The 23,456-nt window shown below is 47.2% G+C and overlaps 1 protein-coding gene across 3 annotated transcripts in view; it reads right to left on the bottom strand.

The window, feature by feature from the left end:
* Pde8b (phosphodiesterase 8B) overlaps nt 1–23,456 on the bottom strand; it is a 224,804-nt gene that overhangs the window by 51,854 nt on the left and 149,494 nt on the right. For 2 of the 3 annotated variants that reach the window (XM_013349685.2, XM_005356471.2), the window contains exons 5-10: nt 22,220–22,277; nt 17,151–17,239; nt 11,345–11,423; nt 7,464–7,604; nt 5,898–5,986; nt 3,716–3,776 (exon numbers count right to left, since the gene is read on the bottom strand). In XM_013349685.2, the coding sequence (XP_013205139.1) occupies nt 3,716–3,776; nt 5,898–5,986; nt 7,464–7,604; nt 11,345–11,423; nt 17,151–17,239; nt 22,220–22,277 (517 nt within the window). The remainder of the gene's footprint in view (nt 1–3,715; nt 3,777–5,897; nt 5,987–7,463; nt 7,605–11,344; nt 11,424–17,150; nt 17,240–22,219; nt 22,278–23,456) is intronic. The other variant, XM_026783678.1, reaches the window with a different exon arrangement.

The raw sequence follows: 23,456 nt of genomic DNA, 5'->3' as shown, positions 1-23,456 counted from the left end.
GAAGCCACCCACCTTGGCCAGTAGCTCTCAAACAAGACAGGGCACTGGGACCCACCCTAGAGGACATGGACATTCTGACTTCACAGTTTTAACACTGCCCCCTCAAAAAAATAATAATCGGTATCTCACAGTAAGGTTTTGTCACCTTAGGTTTGGCCACCTTAGCTCTCATTTCTGCCCCCCACTGTTCTCAAGGAAGCCATGCCCACACTGTGGTGTTGACACTCCGATGGCCAAGCGTCAGTGTCCAGACTGGTGTCGCACTGAAGTAGAAGCACCGAGGTTTCCCAAGTGACCTAGCTCATTGGGTTCAACAGCTGCTTGCCATTCAGCGATCAGGTGAGTGGAAACAAGAGTTCTACCATGAAGGAAGGCTGGGGAGGTGTCAGGGAAGCTCTAGAAATGGGACCCCCACTTCCTAGCTCTGTGAAGGAAGCACCGTGTAACACTGGGCCAGAGTGGCCGTCTTCTGCCCTCCATCAGCGGTCACCATGGACAGTTGATTAGCGGGAACATTTCCTCTGAGCCTGGCTGCTTTCCCCACCCCCTCACAATTACCCACTGGGGGATGGGGAGGCTCTTTCCAGAGAGCTGAGCTCCAGGACTCTTTAAGGAAATCACTTCCTTGTGGGATGGGCAGCAGACACCAGCGTCTCCCCAATGACTTCTCCATAGCCCCAAGTGTCACACCTCCAGAGGAAGCCTGTGTTACCTGGTGGACTCTGCACACCGCAGTCCTGTCCTCCTGCATGCTGGCTTCTGATGCTTTCTGCTCTCAAGCACATAGGCTTTGGAACTGCCATGCTCACTATATCGTCACTGGCAAGACTGAGAGGAGGGTGTAAGCTCTCAGGTGTGGAGACCTAGCAATGAAGAGGTCCCCTGCGATCAATAGGCCCGAGCCAGTTCAGGAATGGCTGGCATGGTGATGTCTTCGACACCCCTTCCCTGTTCATATCTGACTGGACCACGGCTGTGCAGTGCTGGGTGCCTGCAGTTTCACACGTGGTTTCTTATTTGTGAGAAGGCAAATGAAACCAGGGGCCTAGGATTTTGCATGCTTTATGTGGCACAGGCTCAGGGAGAGGACACAGGGGTGACATGAAGACAAAGGACATCCAGAGCCTGTGTGACTGGGTAAGTCTGGGCAACCGAGGCTGGAAGTGGCCTAAGCAAGTGGGAAACGCAGGGAAGAAATTTATCTTCTGCAATTAAGGTCAGTGAATATCTTCTGTAGAGAGTCAGACAGTAAATACTGGAGGTTTTGAAGGCCCAGGGTCCTCCATGTCCCTGGGCCTTCTCCAGCCTCCCCAGACCTGGGGTTTGATGCCTGTCCAGTTTAAGGTTTCTCTCCCTCTGGGCTACACTTTATTTAATCTGTTTACCTGTCTCTGGCCCATGGTTTCTGGGTGCCTGTGATGAACAGGTATTTGGTGAGGCTCTGGGGACATGTGAAGGGGACAGGCCTATGCAGCAGACATACCTTGCTGAGATTCCCAGCCTTGGCAGAAAGCTCAGGGCTCAGAGACGAATAAAGAATCTTTGCTGATGACAGCCATGGCCAGAAGTGAACTGCCTGGCACACAGCTCCACTCCCTGTTCAAATGCCAGCCCACGGGTTGATTCTGACGTCAGAGCTGGACCCCAGAAGCAGCACCTCTGAAGAAATGCCTGCAGACAGCCTGCTCCACTCCAAGAGCCCTCCCCAGCCCAGAGCCATCTCCATGGCTCCAGCCTCCTTTGGGGAGAAAGAAACGTACTGTAGCCAGCCGGAGGGACAAGTTGCTTTATTATTGGAAAATCTAAGAGTCTCTCAGGCCTGTGCTGCACCATTAGGTGACGTCAATAGCTCAGGAGATCCAAGCTCTGTGTTTTCGCTCTTCTCAGAACAGCAACTGATTCATGGTAGCAAAGGGGTTTCTATTTAGAGCTGCAGAGGGGAGGCGGCCTCCGTGTCCTGGCATCCTATGCTAATGGTTTGCCCGCTCTCTGTGGGCAGCAGGCAGAGTTCACGGGAGGCCAGGACTGAGACACTACTTCCCCTAAGCTAACCAACAGCCCTAGGCCTACTATGTGCTCTCAGCTTGGCATGCAAAGCCTGTGACATTGCTAGAGAGGGGACGGCCATTTAGCACACAGCTAGCTGTGACAACGGGGACAGAGGCAAAGCAAGACAGGGGCTTTGGGGGTCTGGGGAAGAAGGAGCGATTTCAAGATTCATGGACTGAGTCATGAAGGACCGGTAGGATGGATAAGTGGGGGATGTGGAGGTACAGGGATGGATAACAGGGGCTCTGGAAGTTGCTTCACTAGATGAGAAAGACAGGAATGAGGGGAGTGAGGAGGAGAGACTGCCTGACTTTCAGCTCCATCCCCTGCTAAAATGCAAGGGAATGAACTGATATTGATGTTGCATAGAGCCTGCCATGGCTTCTGTGGGAGACGGGCATGCTGGATTTTGGACATGAGTTGTACCTGCTTAATTTCCGGCATGCGAATGGATGGGACTAAGTCTCCCTGTCCCCTCTGTGGGTCCACAGACTGAAAATGGTGGCCTGTACCACTTCACATGTATACATAAGTCCATCCCTAAAGGCATACCAGGATTCCATGTCCCCTCTCCCTTTGCTTATTGCCTCTCATGCAAACCTCTTTTTGCTCCTGATGTATCTCACTGAGGCTGTTTGATGATGCTTTTCCTCCAGTGACAGTGCATTCACATCCTTTCCAAGTGGGTGCTATCAACAAAGTCATTCCTGACCCCAGATTAGGTACCCAGTGGCAATGGATGCTTTTTTGGTTGGACTCAAACTTCTGAGTCAAACATATGACCGTAGATACTTTTGACATTTGGGACTCCATGAAGGTCACATGATCTGGCCCCTCTTTCCCTCCAGGACTCCTCTCTAAGAAGAGCCCTGGGGGCTGCTGTCTTGCTGCCAGTTCAGCTCGTCATCTGGCCACACCCATCCTGCCCCTCATCATCCCCACTATGTGAGGAAAGGGTAGATTAAGCCCTAGGTGTCTTCGAAATTCCTAAGAGACACTGTCCCTTCTTTGAAAATCAAAGTCAAGCATCATAGTTTATGCATTTAAAGTAGCTCATTGATAGCCATATTTATTTCATCCTTCCTAGTCCAGAAGTTATAAGGTATGAGATGGAAACTCCATGATCAAATAGAAAAATATAAATCACATAAAGCTACTTCCAGCAATACTGGAACATTATAAACCACCTTAAGGCATTTTTAAACCTAAAACCTCACTAAGTTTCTGTTACTTCAGAAGACAGCGTTCGAAAGGCACTGCTCTCCACAATGTAATGTAAGAAGAGAATCACAGTACTGATTTGGAATGGTTCTCATTTTGGCTGTGAGCTGGAGGAGCGACTGCTCACACACATACACACTTTTCATTTGTGTAAAAAATTAAGATAGGAAATGGAACATTTTTCCTTTTGGTTTTGAGGAAGAATCTTATGTTCCCATAAAATGTATTAGCCTGGAGAGACCACGAGGCATAGCGTAACCAAAGCACACTCTAAACAGAGTGAGACAGACTTGTGGAGAACTGGAGAAACATCCTGTCAGAGGCTTCCCCATACACCTTCTTAGATAGCAGGTACAAGAAACTATGGAGAAAGACAAGCAGAGAACAGGGCGAGGATGACGCATGGGCAAGCTGACAGAGCGGCAGAGGACACGGGATACTGTACCTGCTTGTTATTGTCAGTGGTACAGCACAGCTTCTTGAGGGAGACAAAGTGCCTAATTTTCCTAATGACATAAACAATCAGTGATTAGTGAGGCGGGAAAAGGAGGAAGCAATAAGGCAACACAGGGGTACGGCAAGGCTCCTCAAAGCTGACCGCCAGACTCTTCCTTCCCAGTGCAGATCTGGTCACAGAACTACATTTGCCTGCAGGAGCTTGGCTTCCCTGCAGCCCCAGCTGGTGCAGCCCCTCCTCCCTCACTGGCCTGCAGGTCTTCAGCTGCCTCCTGGATCTCTTCAGGAGAGACTGACATGCTACCACAGCAAAACTGGCTTTAATCCTACTGACACAAATATTTCGTTGCTTACACGGAAAGCAAAAGACTCATTTGGACGGTGACCAAATTTCACGGTTGCTGTTTTTCTTTTAAACATCCTGTGTGGTACGCTATGGTTCACTGTAATGATGACACTGAGGTTTTTCTTTTAGACGTCCTACCCTGCACACTGTGGTTCACCATAAGGATGGCATTTTTGTTTGTTTGTTTATTTTAGCCTTAGGGGGGAAATCCCTTGATTAAAAAGTCACAAACTGAATCCAGGAACTTAGCCCATGGTCTTGTTCATTATCACAAGGGCACTAGGACAATAGATGCCAGGTGCACCAACCTAGTGCAAGTCAGGTCATGGTAGATCCTCACTTGGGAGTAAGGCTGTAGAACAGACTGTGTGAGACTGTACACCCAGAAGCCTGTGGGCACCCCTTCCTCCCTATCTCTAGCTCATCCTTCTTCCTGGATTACTTTCCTCTGGAGGGTTCTCTGACGAGAACATAGGAAAAGACTGACGGATCCCATAATATGAACTTCACCCAAGCAAGAAGGGGTAAAGCGTCCCCATTTTTAAATCAGAATTGCCTCTGAGAGCTCACTGCCTACAATTAGAGGAAATAATACAAAATCATGTCTGGATTAAAAAATAAAACACTTCTTTCCCTCATCTGTCAAATCAAGAAAAAAATTATTCTGATATAAATTACCAGGCAATAGCATGTCTCCTCCACTTTGATTGCCCACTGATTCTAGCAAAACACACAGAAAAAGACTCGGCTTCCTGTTTCCAAAAAGACAGTCTAAGAGTGGCCATAAGGACAATGGGACAGTCTCAGGCACCATCTCCTGTGGCTCTGTATCGGCCACTGTTGGGATCGCTAAGCTGAGCCAGCACCTATACGGAGGGTAGGCAGCCTCTCCCGGTGGTGGTGGACAAGCCTTGTTTAGGAGCCTGTCACAACCCACAAACTCCAGAAGCCAGCCAGGGGGGAAATGCCAAAGGAACACTGGACAAACCTCTCAGGTGACTGAAGGACAGGTTTCAAACTAATCCAGCAAGGAAAATTGGAGGGAAACAACCTTCAAATAGACAGGTGATCTTACAGAATGGGCTGATTTTCTATCCCGTGATGATCTGAAATGAACTTGGGTGGTCCTGGAAACCATGTGTGAGAGGGGTTATCTGGTTTCCTGCAACCGCTATCTTATTTTCTTCACCAGTATGTCACATGCTCCTTACAAGGTCAAACCATTAGGTGGTAGTGACCTTCATGCTTTCTGCAAGGCTCATCAGTGAGTTTGGTTAGGAGGCCCATCTGGCACTCTGAGCGAAGGAAAGGGAATCATATGTTTCATTTCTTATGCTCTGCCCCCATGGTTCTCTGGTCAGGTTTCACTGGCTCCTGTTCAGACACATCCTGCTGTAGGTTAGTGCCTTTAGGACACTCTGAGCCCTTGCATAAGCTCAAAGTCAATATGCAACAAACTGGGGCCTAAAAGAGAGCAGGTTATCACCCTGTGGGCTGAGGGCGGAAGCCTGTAGTGCTAGTTGGAGTTCACTTGCCAAGGGGAAGGACAGGCAGAGCCCCTGAGAGGTGTTGGGAACAAGGGGGGCAATCATGACCAAGCCATAGCTGGGTAGTAGAGCTGGTGCTGCAAGAAAGACCATGAAGAGGAGACGGGTGGGGGAGAGGGAAACCATGTCTGGAGATTGCTGCTGGCCACCGAAGACCGGGAAAGTGCTCCTGTGTGTGTTGTCCTATGGCTTACAGTGGTACTTCAGTGTGCCAGACAATGCCAGCGAGGGCCTGAGTCCCTCTCCGCAGCAGAAAGAGTGGAAGAGTTTGCTCTCACCCTCCTTGGCCAATCACTGGGGTGATCTTCACGTGCTGTTGGATGCTGTCCCCGGATTTCCGTCTGGCATAGTAAACCCCCTGCCACTCCTACATGGACAAAGAGAGCTCTTGAGATCCTTCAGTTGAGACCACAGCTGCTCCCACACTGCGTCTTTGCAGACTGATCAGAACTTCCCACAGACTCCCATTCCATGTCACGGCACTGCTGGGCGGTTGTCCCCACTACGCCGCCATCACGATCCCAGGGGATAAATGTAGGAGCACCAGGCCAGTGTGTCCACTACCAGGGTGTCTGTCATGAGCTCCAGGGCAGCTGGGAGTTCCCAGCACGCGCTCCCTCAGGGTGCCAACACAGCAGAGTTCAGTAGCACCTCAAAATCGTCACAACAGCTCATGGGCCTGATAGTATCATTCTTAACTTACAGATGAGGAAACTGAGGCTCAGAGAGTCCAGCTAGCTTGTCTACATGGGGAAACAGAGGATCTATATACAACGGTGTAGTTCTTTTACCTTCCCAAAGTGCCTCCCACCCAAGGGTCACAACGATCCCTTGCAGTTTTTCACAGATGGTGCCGAGGGGAGGGAGAGATTCCCGCTGCCACAGGACCCTGGGAACTGGACTGGACTAAAGGACAGGAAGCCTCATGGTGGGGAGTTTTCTCCACCGTTTCTGGAAGGGAGTAGATAACTCCAAAACGGAGGTACCTTGCGGCTATATCTTGACCTCTCTTGTTTATGAAGTGATTAGTGAGTGTGTCATTTGAGATTGCCTCATGTGACTGGGTTATTTTGGCAAAAAAAAGGAGTACTTTATAGTATCTGGTTTCATTTTCAAGTCTAATCGATCTGATTTTAGAAGTAATTTGGACATTCCTATAATCTAAATTTATTCTACCCCTGCTAGTGCTCCTGTCTCCAGTGAAGATGATGCTTAGCTAATGCCAATGGAGAAAAGAAGAAGAAAGCAGAGCCACGTGAGAAGCTTTAGGACACCTCAGAAGAAGCAAGAGGTCACTCCGGCTCAGAGGGAGGAGATGACAGTCCAGGAAACATCTCTTTTACCTCTGCTGCACCTTCCTCTCCCCCTGAAGAAGCAAAAAAGAGGTCGGGGATGGGAGGGCTGGGGAGGAAGAGTTACCTGTGGGTATGGCACAGCCATGAGTAAAGAGAAGAGAAGGAAGATGGAAGATATTCGACTAAAGCAGCAGAGCCTCCCAGTCAAGGGGGACAGTAGGTCTCTCTAGCCCTTCCTACCAAACCCCAACAAACTGAAAAGGAGGAAGGAGCTACTTGTGTAGAACCCCCGCTCAGGGATGCAACGCTAGGATAGTGGGGGCGTATTTATGCAAGGGGGCAAGTGGCCTGTCCACAAAACAATCAGCTCCTGTGTCATCAGGTTGGCATCAAAAATTAACCCATCAACTCCTTTGCAAACTGCAAGTAGAAGCTCACTGAAATTTGAGGCTCCTAAAGAAGGCAGTCTTAAAGATAAAAGACTTACACATCCAGGGGCGGGGAGGGGTGCTAAGGGAGGAGTGTGGGTGGGTTCTTGGTTGCACCCACCTTTCCCTTCTTGATGCACGTATTGATGGTGTCCAGGAGGTCTGCCCGGTTCTTGTCACTCTTAGGTAGGTCCGCGAGTTCTTTGCCCAGGAGCTCCCCTTTGTGGTAGCCCATCATCCTCTCAAAGGCAGGGTTGACATACTGTGAGCAGGAGGGGTGATAGATCAGTGTGCCCCGCAGGGAGGTTGTGGGGACACAGGGATACAGAGCCAAGGGTCCCCAGGACAATACTCTACAATGTGGGTGCTGCAGGCCCCTCCTTCTTCATCCTGTAGGAGCAGTACCCTCACACACACACACACACACACACACAGACACACACACACAGACACACACACACAGACACACACACACACACACACACAGACACACACACACAGACACACACACACAGACACACACACACACGCACACGCACGCACGCACGCACGCACGCACGCACACACACACACGCGGCAATTTGTTCATTCACTCGACATCCTGGTCCTCTAAGAGAAATGCAAGGACACCTCAGCAGGAAGGGAGCAGGAAGCCCCCAGGTGATAGCCCTAACCTCTGGTGAACTTTACTCGCTGTCTTCTACCCTATGAAATAAGGAAACACTCACAGGAAAACAGAAATAGGAAGAGGGCTGGGTTTGCAGCTTGGTGGCACCGTGTTTGCCTGGCACATGTAAGGTCCCCCAGCACCGCTAAATAACGAATAAGCCAACAAGCACTCGTCATCACATGCAGCTTCTGTTAGTGACACTGCAGTGCAGCTGATTGGTGTTATGTGTCTGCGCACTTTCCCAATCAATCAATCAGTGCTATGGCTGGGAGCACTTTGACCTCATGTAAATAACAGATGCAGTTAGCCTACGGGGCTAGGGCATGCTCTTTCAGTGCTGGGGTTAGGGTGGGCAAGGAGAGGATGCCCACGGGGCACTCGGATGTCAGCAGATCTGAAGGGTCATCGGCAAACTTCTGCAGGGACTTCTGGAAGTTGAAACAACTGCTTTGTCTGACCCCAGTCCTCCACCAATTTCTTTTTAAAGACGGCAGTCGTCACATGAGTAGCCGTAGCGAGAACAAGCGGTGGCAGATGTGAGCACGCTGCACCTGGGTCAACAGTTTCTTTGGGAAAAATTCCCATCCATCTGCTGCCTAGGAAGCCTTTTCACTGGCCATTCCCACCCTCCCTTTAGCTAGGGGAATCCATCAGGAAGTGGGTAATGCAGGGATACTGCAGAGGGCGGGTATTCCCTTGGGAGCAAGCTTCTGTGAACACTGAAGAGATGTGGAGGAGTCTCTGGTTATCAGGCACTACGGGAGTGACTGAAGAGGAGGGGTCCTGATACCATCTTCTTGACCTCCAGGTCCCGCCCAGTTCACTTCCATGACAGATATTGCCATCCCTCGGCATGGCAGGAATCCCGCCTATCATGGCTAGCTGGTAGCACGTCCCCTCGCCAGGTTTTCCTCTACACTCTGCTAAGAAAGCCCTTTCTCATTTCTCCCCCACCAACTCCAATGTGCCTTTTTCTCCAGGAAACCTCCGCTGACCCTTGCTCTTTCTGAGCTGGTATCATTCCTAAGGGCTCCCATGACTTCTGTGTGGTAAATTCTAATGTATAACATAGAACTTGAGATTTGTCTCTCTCTCATAGGACACTGAAATCCTCAAATGCGAAGGCTCGAGCTGGGTTAGTGACTCCTATTCTGCCAACACACACTGAGTAAATGGGTATATTAGAGAGTCTTTTCTCTTCCTGATCTGTTGATTGTCTCCTACATTGTCATATGTGTGGGCTCCACTTTCTCATTCTGTCAATCTGAGTAATGATTCCGGTTCTTTTTTATGTTGGAGATCCTCGAACCTCAGAATCCAGAGGCATCACAGACAGGACTGGAGCCAACACACCTAAATTCAAATCCTTAGGAACCATTAGAAGATGACTCCATTTGTCCGCTCCTCTGTTTCTGTTTTTCATCTGCAATAACACTACCTGGCTCCCAGGGTTGTTTTCGAGAGATCCATGAGGATAAAATGCTAACAACTCTGCCAGCACATGGGAAGCCCATGCAAAGGTTTTCAGAGCAAATGCAGATAGACAGTTCATGTGGAATGAGGCACAGAGGTGGCAGGGAGAGATAGATTGATACATAAGATGCTGTTTCTAGATTTTAAATGTATCACATATGCCCACGGACACACGGCTATCTGTTCAAGTTCCCTGAGATGGGGCACTGATGTGAACTAGCCTGTTCTTGATGTGTCATGTGAAATCCAGTTGAGGGCCCCTGAGTGTCGCCTCCACGTACCATCTCTGCTCTGCTTCTCCTTCCTTTCACTGCACAACGTATGTCAGAATCCAAGATTCCCTTTCAGCAGAGCAACTTCCCCTGTGTGGGTACCAGCTATCCTCACACTCATTTCTTTCTGTCCATGGAAGAGACTGGAGTGAGGGCATGATTTATGTCATGTGACATCACCCCATCCCTTCTCCCAGGGTTGTAGGTTTGCTAACCACAAATTGTGGCCATGGGGCAAAGGACTTGGCTCCTGGTCAGGGTGGAGAAGGCACGGGAGGGCAGGGCTACTTTGCCTCAGTTCTGACTCACACCCCAGCTTCCCACGGTGATGTAGGTAGATGCAAAGCCAGTGTCCTCATGAGGAGAACTGAAGGGTCATGTCTGCTTGTACCCAACTTTCTATGTGGTTTAAGATATGGAAGGGTGGGCAGGAAGTGTAAACACAGCCAGAAAAGTACGGAAAATGTTGGTTTTATTTCAAGGGACAGCCAAGAATATTCTGAAACATAGCCCTGAATGAAGCTAGGCAGGAAAGCTTAGGAGTCAGAAATACGGCTTAGTAACTTGATTTCAGTGCTCACTGCTCTCTCTTTCCTTGTATAAGTTCCTCTACTTTGCTAGGCCTCAGTTTCCCCATCTACCTCTCAAAGGTACAGATCTGAGCAGAGACTACCCAATGGAACTTCTGTCACAGGGCTAAGGTGTGGTGGGCTACAATGCCTCTGACCTGGGACAGGAGCAAGGCATTGCCTGTGTGCACACTGGGGGAAATCCGAGGGTTCAAAATGAGGCTGGTGCCAGAGGAGCCATGATGTGCTGGTCCCTGGTCAAAGCAATTGCTCCTCCGTGACACTGTGCACCAGCCTCAGCCAGGCCAGGACTATTCAGGGGACCGGGGACTTTCAGAGTACCCTTGAGGCAGGTAGAAGATACTATGTGGATGCATTTCCTTAGAAAGATGGCAGCAGTATTACAGTGCTTCATGAAAGAATACCATGGCAGGTGATCAATTACCTGAAGTATTCAGGTCCCATAGCCACTTACAAGCATTTGCCAAACAACCCTGGGTCTTTACTGTCTTTACAGATGGCCTAAAATTTTCTCCTACCTCTACCTAAGAAATAAAAAAGTTCTGATATGAGCTAATAAGTTTCTCCTATGGGGGCTAGAGAGATAATGGTTATGGGCACTGGCTGCTCTTCTAGAAGACCTGGGTTCTGTTCCCAGCACCTACACAGGGCAGCTCACCATTGACCATGTCTCCAGCTCCAGAGTACCAGACACCCTGTCTCCAGGCACCCACACATCCACTCGTGCATGCATATCTGTGCATATGCACGCACGCACGCACACACATACATGCATGCACTCATGCATACACACATACATGCACTTTGAACATAATAAAACATGACAGTTGTTCTCTCTTGAATAGCCGGTTCTTATGTCTATCAGTAGTCATCTTATATATTGATTTTTATCCTTGCAAATATGTGAAAATTACGGAAAAGCAACTGAAATAAAGAGAGAGTAGAACCTGGAAGGCTCTATTTTAGTGTTAGTGAAATGAAGCAGTTCTTCCCATACCTGAATCACATGATCATCACTTGTTATTTCTATGGCTTCATGACAGTGGTCTAACGCTGTAAACACTGAATTACAGGCCCTGAAAGATGGAGAAGATTAGGGTTAGTGCTATACAAACATCGTTTGAACTTTGTTAATTTGGCAACATCGACAGACCCCAGAGTTACTGGCACTATGTACTCTGTTACTGTTCATATCCTGAGAGCTGGTATTTCCTCACATCTTGACATTTCAACACAATGTGCAATGCTGTAATTTGGGCACAGTCATGGTCATGGAGAGAAGGTCAAGTTCCTGTCAATGAGAAGAACCAACCCAGCCTGGCCCAGACTGACCATGAGATATGTTGGCCTTTCACAACACAGAGAGAGACATTTGCTTTCCTTCTCTTAGGTTGGCGATGCCACTTCGCCTACAGCCACACCCACTGGCATGAAGAAAGCCGGGAGTGGCAGGTTGATCCGATCCCCCCTTGTCTAGTTCTTTGCCCCTGTATGTCGTTCTAGCTTCCTACGTGGCTCCTTCTTTGCTGACTCCCCCCCGCCCCCGATCCCCCCTTGTCTAGTTCTTTGCCCCTGTATGTCTTTCTAGCTTCCTACGTGGCTCCTTCTTTGCTGCCCCCCCCCCGGGTGTCTGAAATATCCTAAATCAGACTCCAATTGTGGTTTTTATTTTAACTAGCTTCCAAATAGAAAACAACTCCAAATGCATTAAGTTCTACACTAGCCAACACAGCAACTACATGGCTAGAACCCTGCTATTTAGATGGACTGTATAAAGAATCCAGGAAGGCTTTCTCACACAGTGCAAAGAGGAAAAAAAAAATAAAAAGAAAGGAAAAGGTTGATTTATGGGATGGATATTTCTTCTTGTAGGGCAAATTCTTCACTGTCATTTTCCTGCAGTAAGGGAGTGTAATTGGCTGCCACTTTGACCTATTTGTTAGGAAATGACAGAACACTGAGGAAAATTGGACTGTTTTTTCCCAGCTACAGGATCCTGGGCAGCTTACGGTCTTTGCTTTCCCTCGCTTTCTCCATCTAGAGAATGACTGTAAAGATATGTATTTCATGGGGTTTTGTAATGACCTGAATGATGGATGACGTATGCAGGCATTCTCAAAGTGCTCGGGCCCACATGTGGAAGAATACAGAGTGTGGTAGGATTACTACTTGTAAGGTCATAGAGTCAAGGCGCTTTGTTCTCTGAGGCTGGCAAAAGCATCCAGAGAAAAGAAAAACTAATTGCAACCGATCTTTATCCGTGAGTCTATGTGAATGGGACTCAGTAGCAGCAAGATAACCAGCCTGCAGGCAAGAAGGACCTCAGCACACTGAAAGATGACACTCATTTCTATGAATGCAGAGATGAAGCTATCTGCATACGGATAGGTAAGACAAGCATTCACGCTCTGTTCAGCAGGGCAGAGAATGGGACCAGCTTGATGCCATTGCCATTCCTGAGTCTTGCAGGGCATTTCTTCATTCCAATTGCCCACCCAACAACGTTCGTACTGTGGACGGTCTAATCACCACCACTGTGTTTGTTTTATAAAATCAGCAGAACATCAAAAGGAAAGCTAAGATTGCTATCACTATCTCCACTGCACTCACTCTTGAGAGGCAAGCAAGAGCTAAGGCTTATCAAAAGTGCTTTCTGCACACCTGGTCTAGAGTGAGCTCAGCTCCATGGGAAAGCCCTTCCAGACACTAAGTACCTCTCAGAAGTGATGCGTGGAGACACAGACTCCACGGAGGCTAATTTGTCATCTCTGAGAGCCGGGTAATTAAGTTCTAATGAACACGTTTTGTCATATTCCTCTCTATCACAGGGTTTCTGCAAGGGGTCTGTGCATCTCAACTACACGTGCAGACAGGTGCTGCAGGCATGATCATTTTTCTGTTCTCAAGGCAGCTCTTAACGACGTCCTAGAGCTTCCGAACAGTATGTCCCAGAATGTCCAGAGGGACAGCAAATCCCTATACTGCCATTGACACGAAGGGACACCGTCAGGACGAGAATGACACAGTATTCTCCTTCTTAGCCCTACCATGACCAGCTATACTATTTGGACTTTTCAACCTCCTTGGGTTGATGGCTCTATTTAAATAAACCCGCACCAAAATGGGGAAATCAATTTGAGTCATGTTCCCAGAACCAGGGAGCCTAATCGCTGGCATTAATCATTAATACTTTTCAGTGAGAAAAGCTGCAGCCTTATTAGTGTTTGTTCTTGGGAATCATGAACTAAATCCCAGATGTCCTTATGCTTTATCCTTAAGGTCAGAGGTCAGAAAACAACAGGAAAGACTATGGGTAATGTAACTGTTTCTTCTGTGCCTTCTTAAGGGTTTCAAAGGTTCAGGTGGAAAAGGCAGCTGTCCTGGGGTGCAGGTAGGAAGTCCATAAACAGCACAATGGCACGGTGGGTGCAAAGTGCACGTGCAGAGTGCTTGATTGTACTGGAGCACGGTGACCAGGGTGCCAGGCAGCTGAGACCACATGGAGAGAATTTCTGGCTCATGGTGTTTTCTTGTCAATTATGGCTGGAGTGGACATGTGCTGTGTATTTTAGAAACATACTTCATCTGGATTCTACCCAAACAGAACACACACACACACACACACACACACACATGCACACACCACCTTAAACAAGGATAGGACTGAGCAAGGCAATGGTTTTCAAGAAGATTTTGAACATGAGTTAACATCCAATCAGAGGCTGAAAATTACTCAGGCAGACAGAAGAATAGGCCAGGGGAATCATGGGATCTGCTTGGTGGCCATCATGGGCAGTGGCAAGGATGAGAAGGGATGGCTATGCTAAGTGTCCACAGCTCCATGCCCACTGCTGCTCTGCCCTGGCTGCTGCATAGGGCCCATGTGAAGATAAAGGCTCTACAGATGTGTTCCTGAGAGAGGTGGTGCGTCACAAGACATCCACCCATCAGGCCCTGAATCTTTCTACAACTGTAGACTGCACTGTCTTAAGGTCTGAAGTAAAATAAATGTGCCACTCCTACATTAATAATGGGAAGGAATGCTGGAGCTGTTAAGAGCATAAACTCCTGTTAGGTTGATAAGTCACTGTCTTTATTTGAGTGACAAGGTCCTTTCATGACAAAGAAGCCAAGAACATGCTCACCACTTAGCTCGGATCACCCTGGACACTGCTATTCATGAACTCCATTCAGTAGAGCAATTCAACAGATGTGCACAGAAGGGGTTAGGCTCGCTGTCCCTAAAATACATTCTACACAGAGGAAGTTTCCAGTTCGGCCCCATCATTTGCTCGATTGGATCGAACTTGAATGAATGATTGGCTTTGTAATGTACAGGCGGCAGTCCCCATTCTCAGACTCCTGGGCTGCAGTGTCCATCTTTAACACGGGTAGCATCCTGCAGTGCAGGCTGTGTCCTTGCAGAATGACAGTCGTGCTACACATTTAGCTGCAGCTGGGGGCGGGATTGTAGGGGGAAAGTATTACATAATTAGACTATAATTATTCTGGCATTGTATAATAAAGAGCTCATTTTCCAGTCTTTAACAAATGACATAGTTGCTTGTCTGCCTTGGGGTACAGGTAGATGCTCCCTATGTCCTTGAATGCCCCAAAGAGCTGGAGCAAGGTCTGGATCATTGTCCTCTGTCTGCTGGGTTCAAATCTTGTAGGCCAGGGAGAGTCATGTAAAGTGTAAGCAGTCCCAGCCCTCAAAGGGAGTGAACTCGGCAAGGCAGAGGGAAGGACAGGAGGCCAATAGTATTGCAGGTGGAGAAGGCGACAGCATTCTGGAGGGAGATAGCCCTGCTCGCTGGGGCCACTGCTTCCTGGGTTCAGTGCAACCACTAGTTTCATGCTGCTTTACATGAAGAACCTTGACCCAGCAATGCATCCAACTCCAAGCAGTTCCTGTCGGAGAGGAGCAGTGGCAGCAGTCATTCTGTCAGGAGCTGAGCAACACGCAGCCGGGATGTGAGGAGAGCCCGAGGGCTCCCACACATGGCCTGGTCTACTTGGGTCTCAGCAGCACATTGACCTACACAAGGGGCTGGCAGGCATGCTCATTTCAGACTGCCAGGCCAGCTTGTGTCCTGCTCACCACGGTCAAGGTGCCCTAAGCCTCCCTGGGGGAATCCCCGGTGCCCAGTTCTCTGAGGAATTTGGATTGGGGCACCATCACATGATCTGTGAATACAGAAGCCATGATTCAAAATAGCATGAGGGGCTGGGAGTCACAGCGATAAAATGATGGGGCCTCTGATTTTAGTGTAAGAACTAAGTTAAAGGAGCAAACCACAGTGAAATCTCTCTTTTCTCTTTTTATTTATTGTGAAAACATCAAAATTCAAAGGTCTAAGTTATTTTATTCTCAATTAAAATCAATAGAGACTCCCAGCAACTACATACACTTAATGTACATTATTAAAAAGAATAAATTACTGTATGAAGTTACCTGAAGTAAACATACTGATAAAAAGAAACCAAGGGATTAACTTAAATATTCAAAGTGCTATTCCTTAAGGCCTTGAGCTATCAAAACATCTCAAACATCAGAATCCCCATTGTTTTGACATATTTTAACTTTTTAAAAAAATATGTATTTATTTATTATTGCTTAATATTTGTATGTTTGTTTGTGTGTGTGTTATGAACATACATGACATTCAAAGAGCAACTTGTTGGCATCATCTGCTTCTGCCACCATGCAGGGGTGGGGGTGGTATCCAGAGATCAAACTCAGTTTCGTGGCAACATCAACATTCTTCACACACACACACACACACACACACACACACACACACACACACACACCAGAAAACACCACACTCCCATTTAAGAGAGTGACTGCTTACTCTAATTTTATTTCTTACATCACTGTAATACCCAGACCCGGGAGACCTCCTTCTGTGGCCCTATGCAATCTTTCTGCTTCCCAGGGACTGGAGAAAAGTAGTTTTAAAGCTACTCTTTCAGATTTGGATACAAAATGAGCAATGAAGATTAAAAGTATAATTATGGTAGGGAGATCTTTTCTTGGCCTTTGCACTGGGCACAAAGTACAAAGAGGTACCTCTTAGTTGGCCAGAGAGAAGCCATGTAGAGACATCCCTGAAGGAGGCAGAAAGCTCCTAGAAACTGGTCTTTCCACAGGGCCAAAGGTATACTCATGTTCTCTGGCCTGAAGAGGGCAGGTTAACGGCAAGCCAGAGCCGAGCTTGAACTAGGCAGGTGCTAGGACCCTGATTTTCCAAGAGAGCCTATGAGTGGAAGATGACACAAGAACCCCACACAGAACAGAGCCAAGGAGAAGCCACCTGTTAAAGCACTACATCCCTACCAAGACACCTAAAACCGGGTCCTTGATGATATGCCGTGTATACTGAGGCCAGAGGCAGACTTCATGAAATCACCACTTATCCGTTTTGATGAATAGTGTAAAAAATGTACCTATTGGCTTCCCCAACTCTAACATCCCGACTACGAATTTATGAAGTTCAAAGTCAGAAACTGATTCTTAAAGGATGCTCTTAGTCTCAATCTAATTATACAAAAATTGAGTAGGGCTTCCCAGGTTACGATTTATTATGGCCACAAATAGTGGAAGATACTGTAAAAAAGGATACACTTTCAGTTTATTTCAATATATCAAAGGACTCCAGTTAACACACTGCCATTGGCTGGCAGTCTAATAGCTTCAAATCCCAGACATCAGTTATAGATCTGTGAACTGCGGCCTGTTGGCAGTTCAGAGTTTTCTAAAGAACTGTTAACATCATGCATTGTCTTATTTTGCTACATACCGTAATTTGAACTGTGAACGAACTTCTCCATGTTCTATTTGAATCAGTTCATTATAGCAAGCAATTATGCTGCTATTCTCCATAAATCTCTGAAAAGAAAGCAAAGATAATGCATAAGACATCTCCAATTCTTTCTTAGAGAGTCAAACAGGGAAACTTAACAGTTGTTCCTGCCCCCAGGTAGCTCATTATGCAAGACATCTTGTAGGTAGGAAGGGATGACAGAGAGAAGTTGTCAAGGAGTGTGAAGGGTTTGTTCGAGTGTCAGGGAAACAACAGAGCCGGTGATGCATTTGGCTCACCTTATAACAAAGATGGGGGGAGCTTCATTATGAGGGGTCACAGCAAAGTAAACACACAAGAGCACAGCATGCACCCCCCAGCTGTGTTAATTACTGAACCATTCGGCTTTACCCTGTAACAGTCGCCCGAAACTCGATATGCAGCATGCCCAGGCTGCAATGTGCCATTGATTCATTTTTATGGGAGTATTCTCTGCCTCTTTGCAAATCTTTTGGGTGCCTAATGCAGAGCTCATTCGAAATATTGGCGAGCTCGACAATAGAAGAAGGGCAATCAAATGAAAAACTAGGTAAAGAATGTGAGTTGACATTTCTTCAGGAAAACATAGAAAATTTGTTCGGCAAACACATGAATGACATCCAGGCTCACCAGACTAAAGGAATACAAGTCAAAAGCACACTATGATACCATTCATACTCACTAGAATAGGTTTAATTTCAAAAAGAAAAATAAGTATTAGTAAAAATGGGCAGAATCAAAGCCCTGCGCATTGCTGATGGGGCTATGAAATGGATTAGTCACTGTGGAAAACAGTGTACATGTTATTCAAAAATTAAACTCTAGGTATATAACCGAAAGCATTGAAAATAGCTACCTCAAGTAAACCCTTGTGGAATCAGGTCCACACCAGCTTCACTTTCATGGTATGGGGTAGAATAATGGTCTAGGAAGATGGAAATGGATACACAAACTGTGGTACACACACACAGTGAGATTGTATTTAGGCATAAGCTAGGAATGAAATACTGATGTACGCTATAGCGTGCAAAACGCTCCAGAGTATTGAGAGAAGAAGGACACCAAAAGCCACATGCTCCATGATTCCATTTATACAAACCATCAGGACAGACGACTCCTTACAGAGAGACGGCAGACTAATGCTCGCCAGAGTTTGCCAAGCAGGACCGGAACAGCTTAGTGGGGACTTGGGGCTAAGGGACATGCTTTAGAACAAGACCGAAGGTGGAAACTGCACATCATGACTGCTCTGAAGGCCACCGCATTGTTCACTTGAAAATGGTCTGTTTTAGTTTCATCTCAACTAGAAAAAAAAACCTTTACACATTTCAAACCCTTAGTGGGTTGAGTAAAGGCATAAGCAAAGCCCAAGTCAAACAAAATAGAATTTGAACACCATTCATCAAAGAGCTATGACGTACGCACTTTATACCAGGCAGAGACAGCCGAACCTTCTCAACAAGCCCAAACTTATCTCTATATTAAGTTCTCTAGAAATTCTTTGTACATGTATTTTGCCTTCATTTATGTCCGTGCACCACATGTATGTAGTGCCCATAGGCCAGGACAGGCTTGGATATCCTGGAACTGAAGTTACCAACAACTGTGAGCTACAAAGTAGGTGCAGAGAATTAAACCTGGGTCTCCTGGAAGGTCTCCTGCTGAGCTACCTCTGCAGTCTCTTCTTTACATCTTTTAAATCGAACACATCACTTGGTGTAGGATATACAAGAAATCATGCATTTCTCTCATAGGAACATGTCAGCACTTTTTTGAGAAATGAGGAAAGCAGAAAAAAATAGCCAATGAAAACAGTAAGGAGACAGATTTACTCAAGACTGAAGAAAATGTCTTACATTTTACCTCATACAGAAAATATAAACTTTGCAGAACTTTTCAAGCATATATCTAGCACTCTCACAAGCAAAAAAGGATTCCAAAGTACCCGTGCTTCTCAGGCAGATAGACAGATGGAGGGGAGAGCGCCAGACCCAGCCCAAAGGTCTACTTATAGATTACTATCATCAAGTCAGCCAGAGAGAAAACCCAACTCCTCTGTCCCCTTCTGTCTTAGCATGTAAGTGTGTGCTCACACATGCATGCACGTGTGCCCATACCCCCCCCCACACACACACCTGGAAGGAGTAATCTCTCCCTGAGGAATAGCTTCAAAGCCCTGTAACTTTCCATGGGCTTCTAACTTCCCAAGTGGAGTGGAGGGGGACCATGATAAAGCCACACACACACACACACACACACACACACACACACACACACAGAGGAAACATTTGTTCTTTTAGTCACAAAGTCATGTTGATCAAGATTCACGTCTGCCTGAGTTTCCAGATGAGGGAAACCGGTGCTAGCTGATGAGCCTTCTCAGGGGTCACTGGAGACATACTGAAATTTCCAAGGGAAGTGAGTCTAGATGACGATGAGATGCATGGATCTTGACTCCAGGAGCCCTCAGAACATCTTGGGGGTTAACATGCTCAATTGCCAATGCGTGCTGAGGGGTCTCACTAAAAGGAGGAGTACACGGTCTGCAGAGTCACCCGGGAGGCCGCCTTTCAGGGAACACAGGAGCTCCTGGGAGGGTACTCCAGGACATGGCTTGGGAAACTACATTAGTGGGCGGGCCCAAGACAGAGCGAGGAGGGGACACACAGCTGCAGCCTTGCCTGCGTTATGAGTCTATAAGCTATTCAGATTTTGGAGTCTGTTTCCTCCTCTGAAAAAAAAGAAAACGGAGAAAATATCAAATCCTTCATATGTTGAGAAAAATTAAGCAAATCCTCTGGAACTGGGCCTGATAAATACACCACAGCTCCCCGACTTCCCTCTCCAAAGGAAGTTACTCTGGGGAGAAGTGTGGATCACAGCTGCTAGCCCAGTATGCCTTCCACATTGCCTCGCACGTGGAGCCCCATAAATACTTGTTGAGATGAATAAGCATCATTTCAGGCTTTAAAAAAAAAAGGCGCATGGAGGTGAATGTAAGAGCAGTTGCGTCGGGCAAGATGCTGGCTTCCACAAAGCACAATGTAGGCTGAGCATCACCACAGCTGGCCACATCCAAAGGCTTCAGGGGGAGTTGTTGGGGGTTTCTTCCTGGATCCCCGCTCAGGGCTCATAGACCAATGTGCTGGCCCAGTAGCTAGTAACACAAAGCCAAGTTTCAGCAAACGATTTAAATCAAAACAAATCAAGAAAGAGAAACAACCGCACAGAAGGCAAGGCTAGCTGGCATATCTGGAAGGTACTTGGATAGAGAGCTGCCAAAGACAAGATCTTCCCCAAACAAGGAGAGCAGCTGCCTGGAGATCTGCTTCTGTCGCGCTGAGGCCACAACACACAGAGAAATCAGTCAGGGCGCTATGTGTTTCACTGGGAGAAAACCTGAGGGGTTGGGGGCACCCTGATCCATTGGTGCACAGCCTTGACGAAATCAGACCAAGCTCTCAAAACAGCAGGTAATCCCTGCTAGGCACTAGCTTGTGAACTCCTATTCGCCATGGGTCCATTCAATGTGTATGACACATTTTGACCTGGGCACAGCATTGCAGGGTAGCACAAGACAGGTAAGAAGAAAGCAGTGAACCCTCTTTTCTTAATATTTGCACCTAGAGAGTGATAATCCTTCCAGTCTAAGCTTTCCTGTCAACAGATGTGCAATCTCTGTCCCCAGAGGGTAAGGGGTGGAGAGGTGTGCTACACGTGACACAGAAGATCAATAAAACAAGCGAATAATTTCAGTTATCTCTAGAAAATGAACGAGCTAACAAAAATGGCAGTCGCATGGCGTCTTTGCTGACTGTCCTCTGGCAATTCTGCATTCCCAAACTCGGAGGTATTCTCTTATCCATATCCAAGCAGGGAATACAAGGCAAGCTTTCAGAGACAAACGCCAACTGTCACAAGGAGAGACAGCAGACACACAGGAAGACGTGTTAGGAGAGTGTGGAATCTTGAGACCCAGACACAGTCCTTTCTATTACACATTACGAACCTCTGCTGCCTCCTATCTTTCACAGGGCTCTGCTCCTAGGCTGAAGCGTGCCAAAGCAGGGGAGACTGCTACCCTACCCTAAGGAAGTTACTGCTTCTCCGTGATCTACGACCGAGGCTTTTCATTTTAAATCCAGAATAGCAAAACACCATATCACTTAAAACACTAAGAACTTACAGGACTATCCGTCTGAGTTTAGACTATCAGTAAAATTTACAGAAATCAACTATGGATCACTACTCTATTTTGACCTAAAATGAAGCGATTTGTTTTTTTTTAAGCAGTAGAAATATATATGTTTGTCTAAACATGTGAGGGAAAGACTATAAATTTTCCCAATGACTCTGTCTAATATTCACCTTTCTTTTCTCATTCCACTTTCTCTTCTTTATTTTAAATTAATTCCATTGTTTTCTTGCTATTTGCCCCCACATGGCTTTGCCTCCAATCCAGTTTCTATCTTACCTTGTAATCCTAGTAATATGTCTGTATTTTCTTGCTTAGGACAATCAGTCTTAATCTTTAAGTTGATATCAATGTATTTTATATAGTTAGGCTTCAAACTGGAGGCTTTTCTTTTTCTGGTGTTAGGCAATGGTTCACAAGCCAGCATGAACCTGCTCTCAGTTTAAAAGCTCTGGGCAGGCCCCTGGTGGCAACGTTGGCACATCATCTTTCTATGACCACACATACATGCCGAGACTGACGGGTAAGATGGAGCTACGTGGGTCACTTGAGACTGCCGGATTTTGATGTGATGTAAGAGGTATTTTGTTATCACCGTGTATCGGCTGCTGTGATAAGTGGGATTAAGATAACAAGAAGCAAATGGTTGACTGGCACTTGCTTGTCGCTTGCTCGCTGCCACCCCATGCAGTGCCGTTGCTTCCATCCCTGGTTCACAGTTCTGAGGCCTGTTTCCTGTACTAGTGCTCATGGCTGTGCGCTTTGACCTCAAGGGAGAGTCAGGGAGGCAGTGCCGGCCTTCGAGAGAGGCATTCGGTCCCCTCGTACGTACCCGGTTGAAGCCGGCATGGAGGAGAGGAAGAACTGAGGCCTCTTCATGGTCACCAGATCTGCAGCAAAGCAGAAAATGTGGTCACTCAGCAGCTATAAACTGGGATTCCTCACACTGAAGCATGGAGAGAGAGCAATGAGGTCATGGGCATTCACCTAGAGAGGCTTCCTAAATAACTGTGCCCAGGGAGCACCTGCCTGCAGGGACACAAACCTCACATCTGTCTTCCAGATGTAAGCAGAAAACAGGCAGTAGAGGAAGTAATGGCAGCATGCTGGATGTGTGCTTAGCATGGGCGAGAGCCGCCCTAACTCTGGGTCTCCCTTCGTGTTTGGGGCAGATGTAGGAGAGCAGCCCCATAAAAGGAGATGTCACGCATGCTGCTTTTCACAAGTCTATGTCCCTAACGCAACGAGGTGCTCAGTTTCCTTCCCAAGACCCGGCTGCGCCCAAATCTCAAGGTGACACAGATACTCAACCTTACAGTCTATAGGACCATACAACCAAATGGGAAAGAGGTGTAAATCTGAACAGAAATCCAGAAGCAAGGGAAAACAAAAACTGATCACACCACCCATTTCTTGAGACAGTTTTCAATATTGAGCCCGGAGCTGGGCCATGAGTAAAAAGGTAGGGTGGGGACCTTGTCACGAGGATGTCAGTTGTCACCATCAAGAAAGTGTCACCCCGAGACAGCCAGAGATATGCATAGGACACATTCCTTGAAAATTAGGGAAGACAGCTGGGCGGTGGTGGCGCACACCTTTAATCCCAGAACTTGGGAGGCAGAGGCAGGTGGATCTCTGTGAGTTAGAGGCCAGCCTGGTCTACAAGAGCTAGTTCTAGGACAGGCACCAAAGCTACAAAGAAACCTTGTCTCGAAAAAACCAAAAAGAAAAGAAAATTAGGTAAGACAAGAGGCAGGTGGAAATGTCATTAGAAAACAGAAGACCCAGTTTGTCTGTGGCTCTTCTCATAGTGATTCCTGCCAGAGGAACTGTTTCCCTGACTCCCGACTTTCTGCCTTCTATGAATGAGGCAGTACAAAGACTCAGTGTAGTAATCTTCCACTTCCTAAACTACATGGCGAAGACAGAGGCACTTTGAACTCCAGGGAATAAGCGAACTTGGGAGATGCTGCGTAGTGTGGTCTCCCAGCATTATGGGCAAGGACCCTATTCAGATCTCTGGAGGTAAGTGAAGAAGGAGGCTGACCAGGATCCTATTCAGATCTCTG

The sequence above is a fragment of the Microtus ochrogaster genome, chromosome 19 (assembly GCF_000317375.1).
Source record: "Microtus ochrogaster isolate Prairie Vole_2 chromosome 19, MicOch1.0, whole genome shotgun sequence".
In the NCBI taxonomy this organism is placed as follows: domain Eukaryota; kingdom Metazoa; phylum Chordata; class Mammalia; order Rodentia; family Cricetidae; genus Microtus; species Microtus ochrogaster.
The sequence above is the reverse complement of the archived record's forward strand: the minus strand, read 5'-3'. Positions and strand labels throughout refer to the sequence as shown.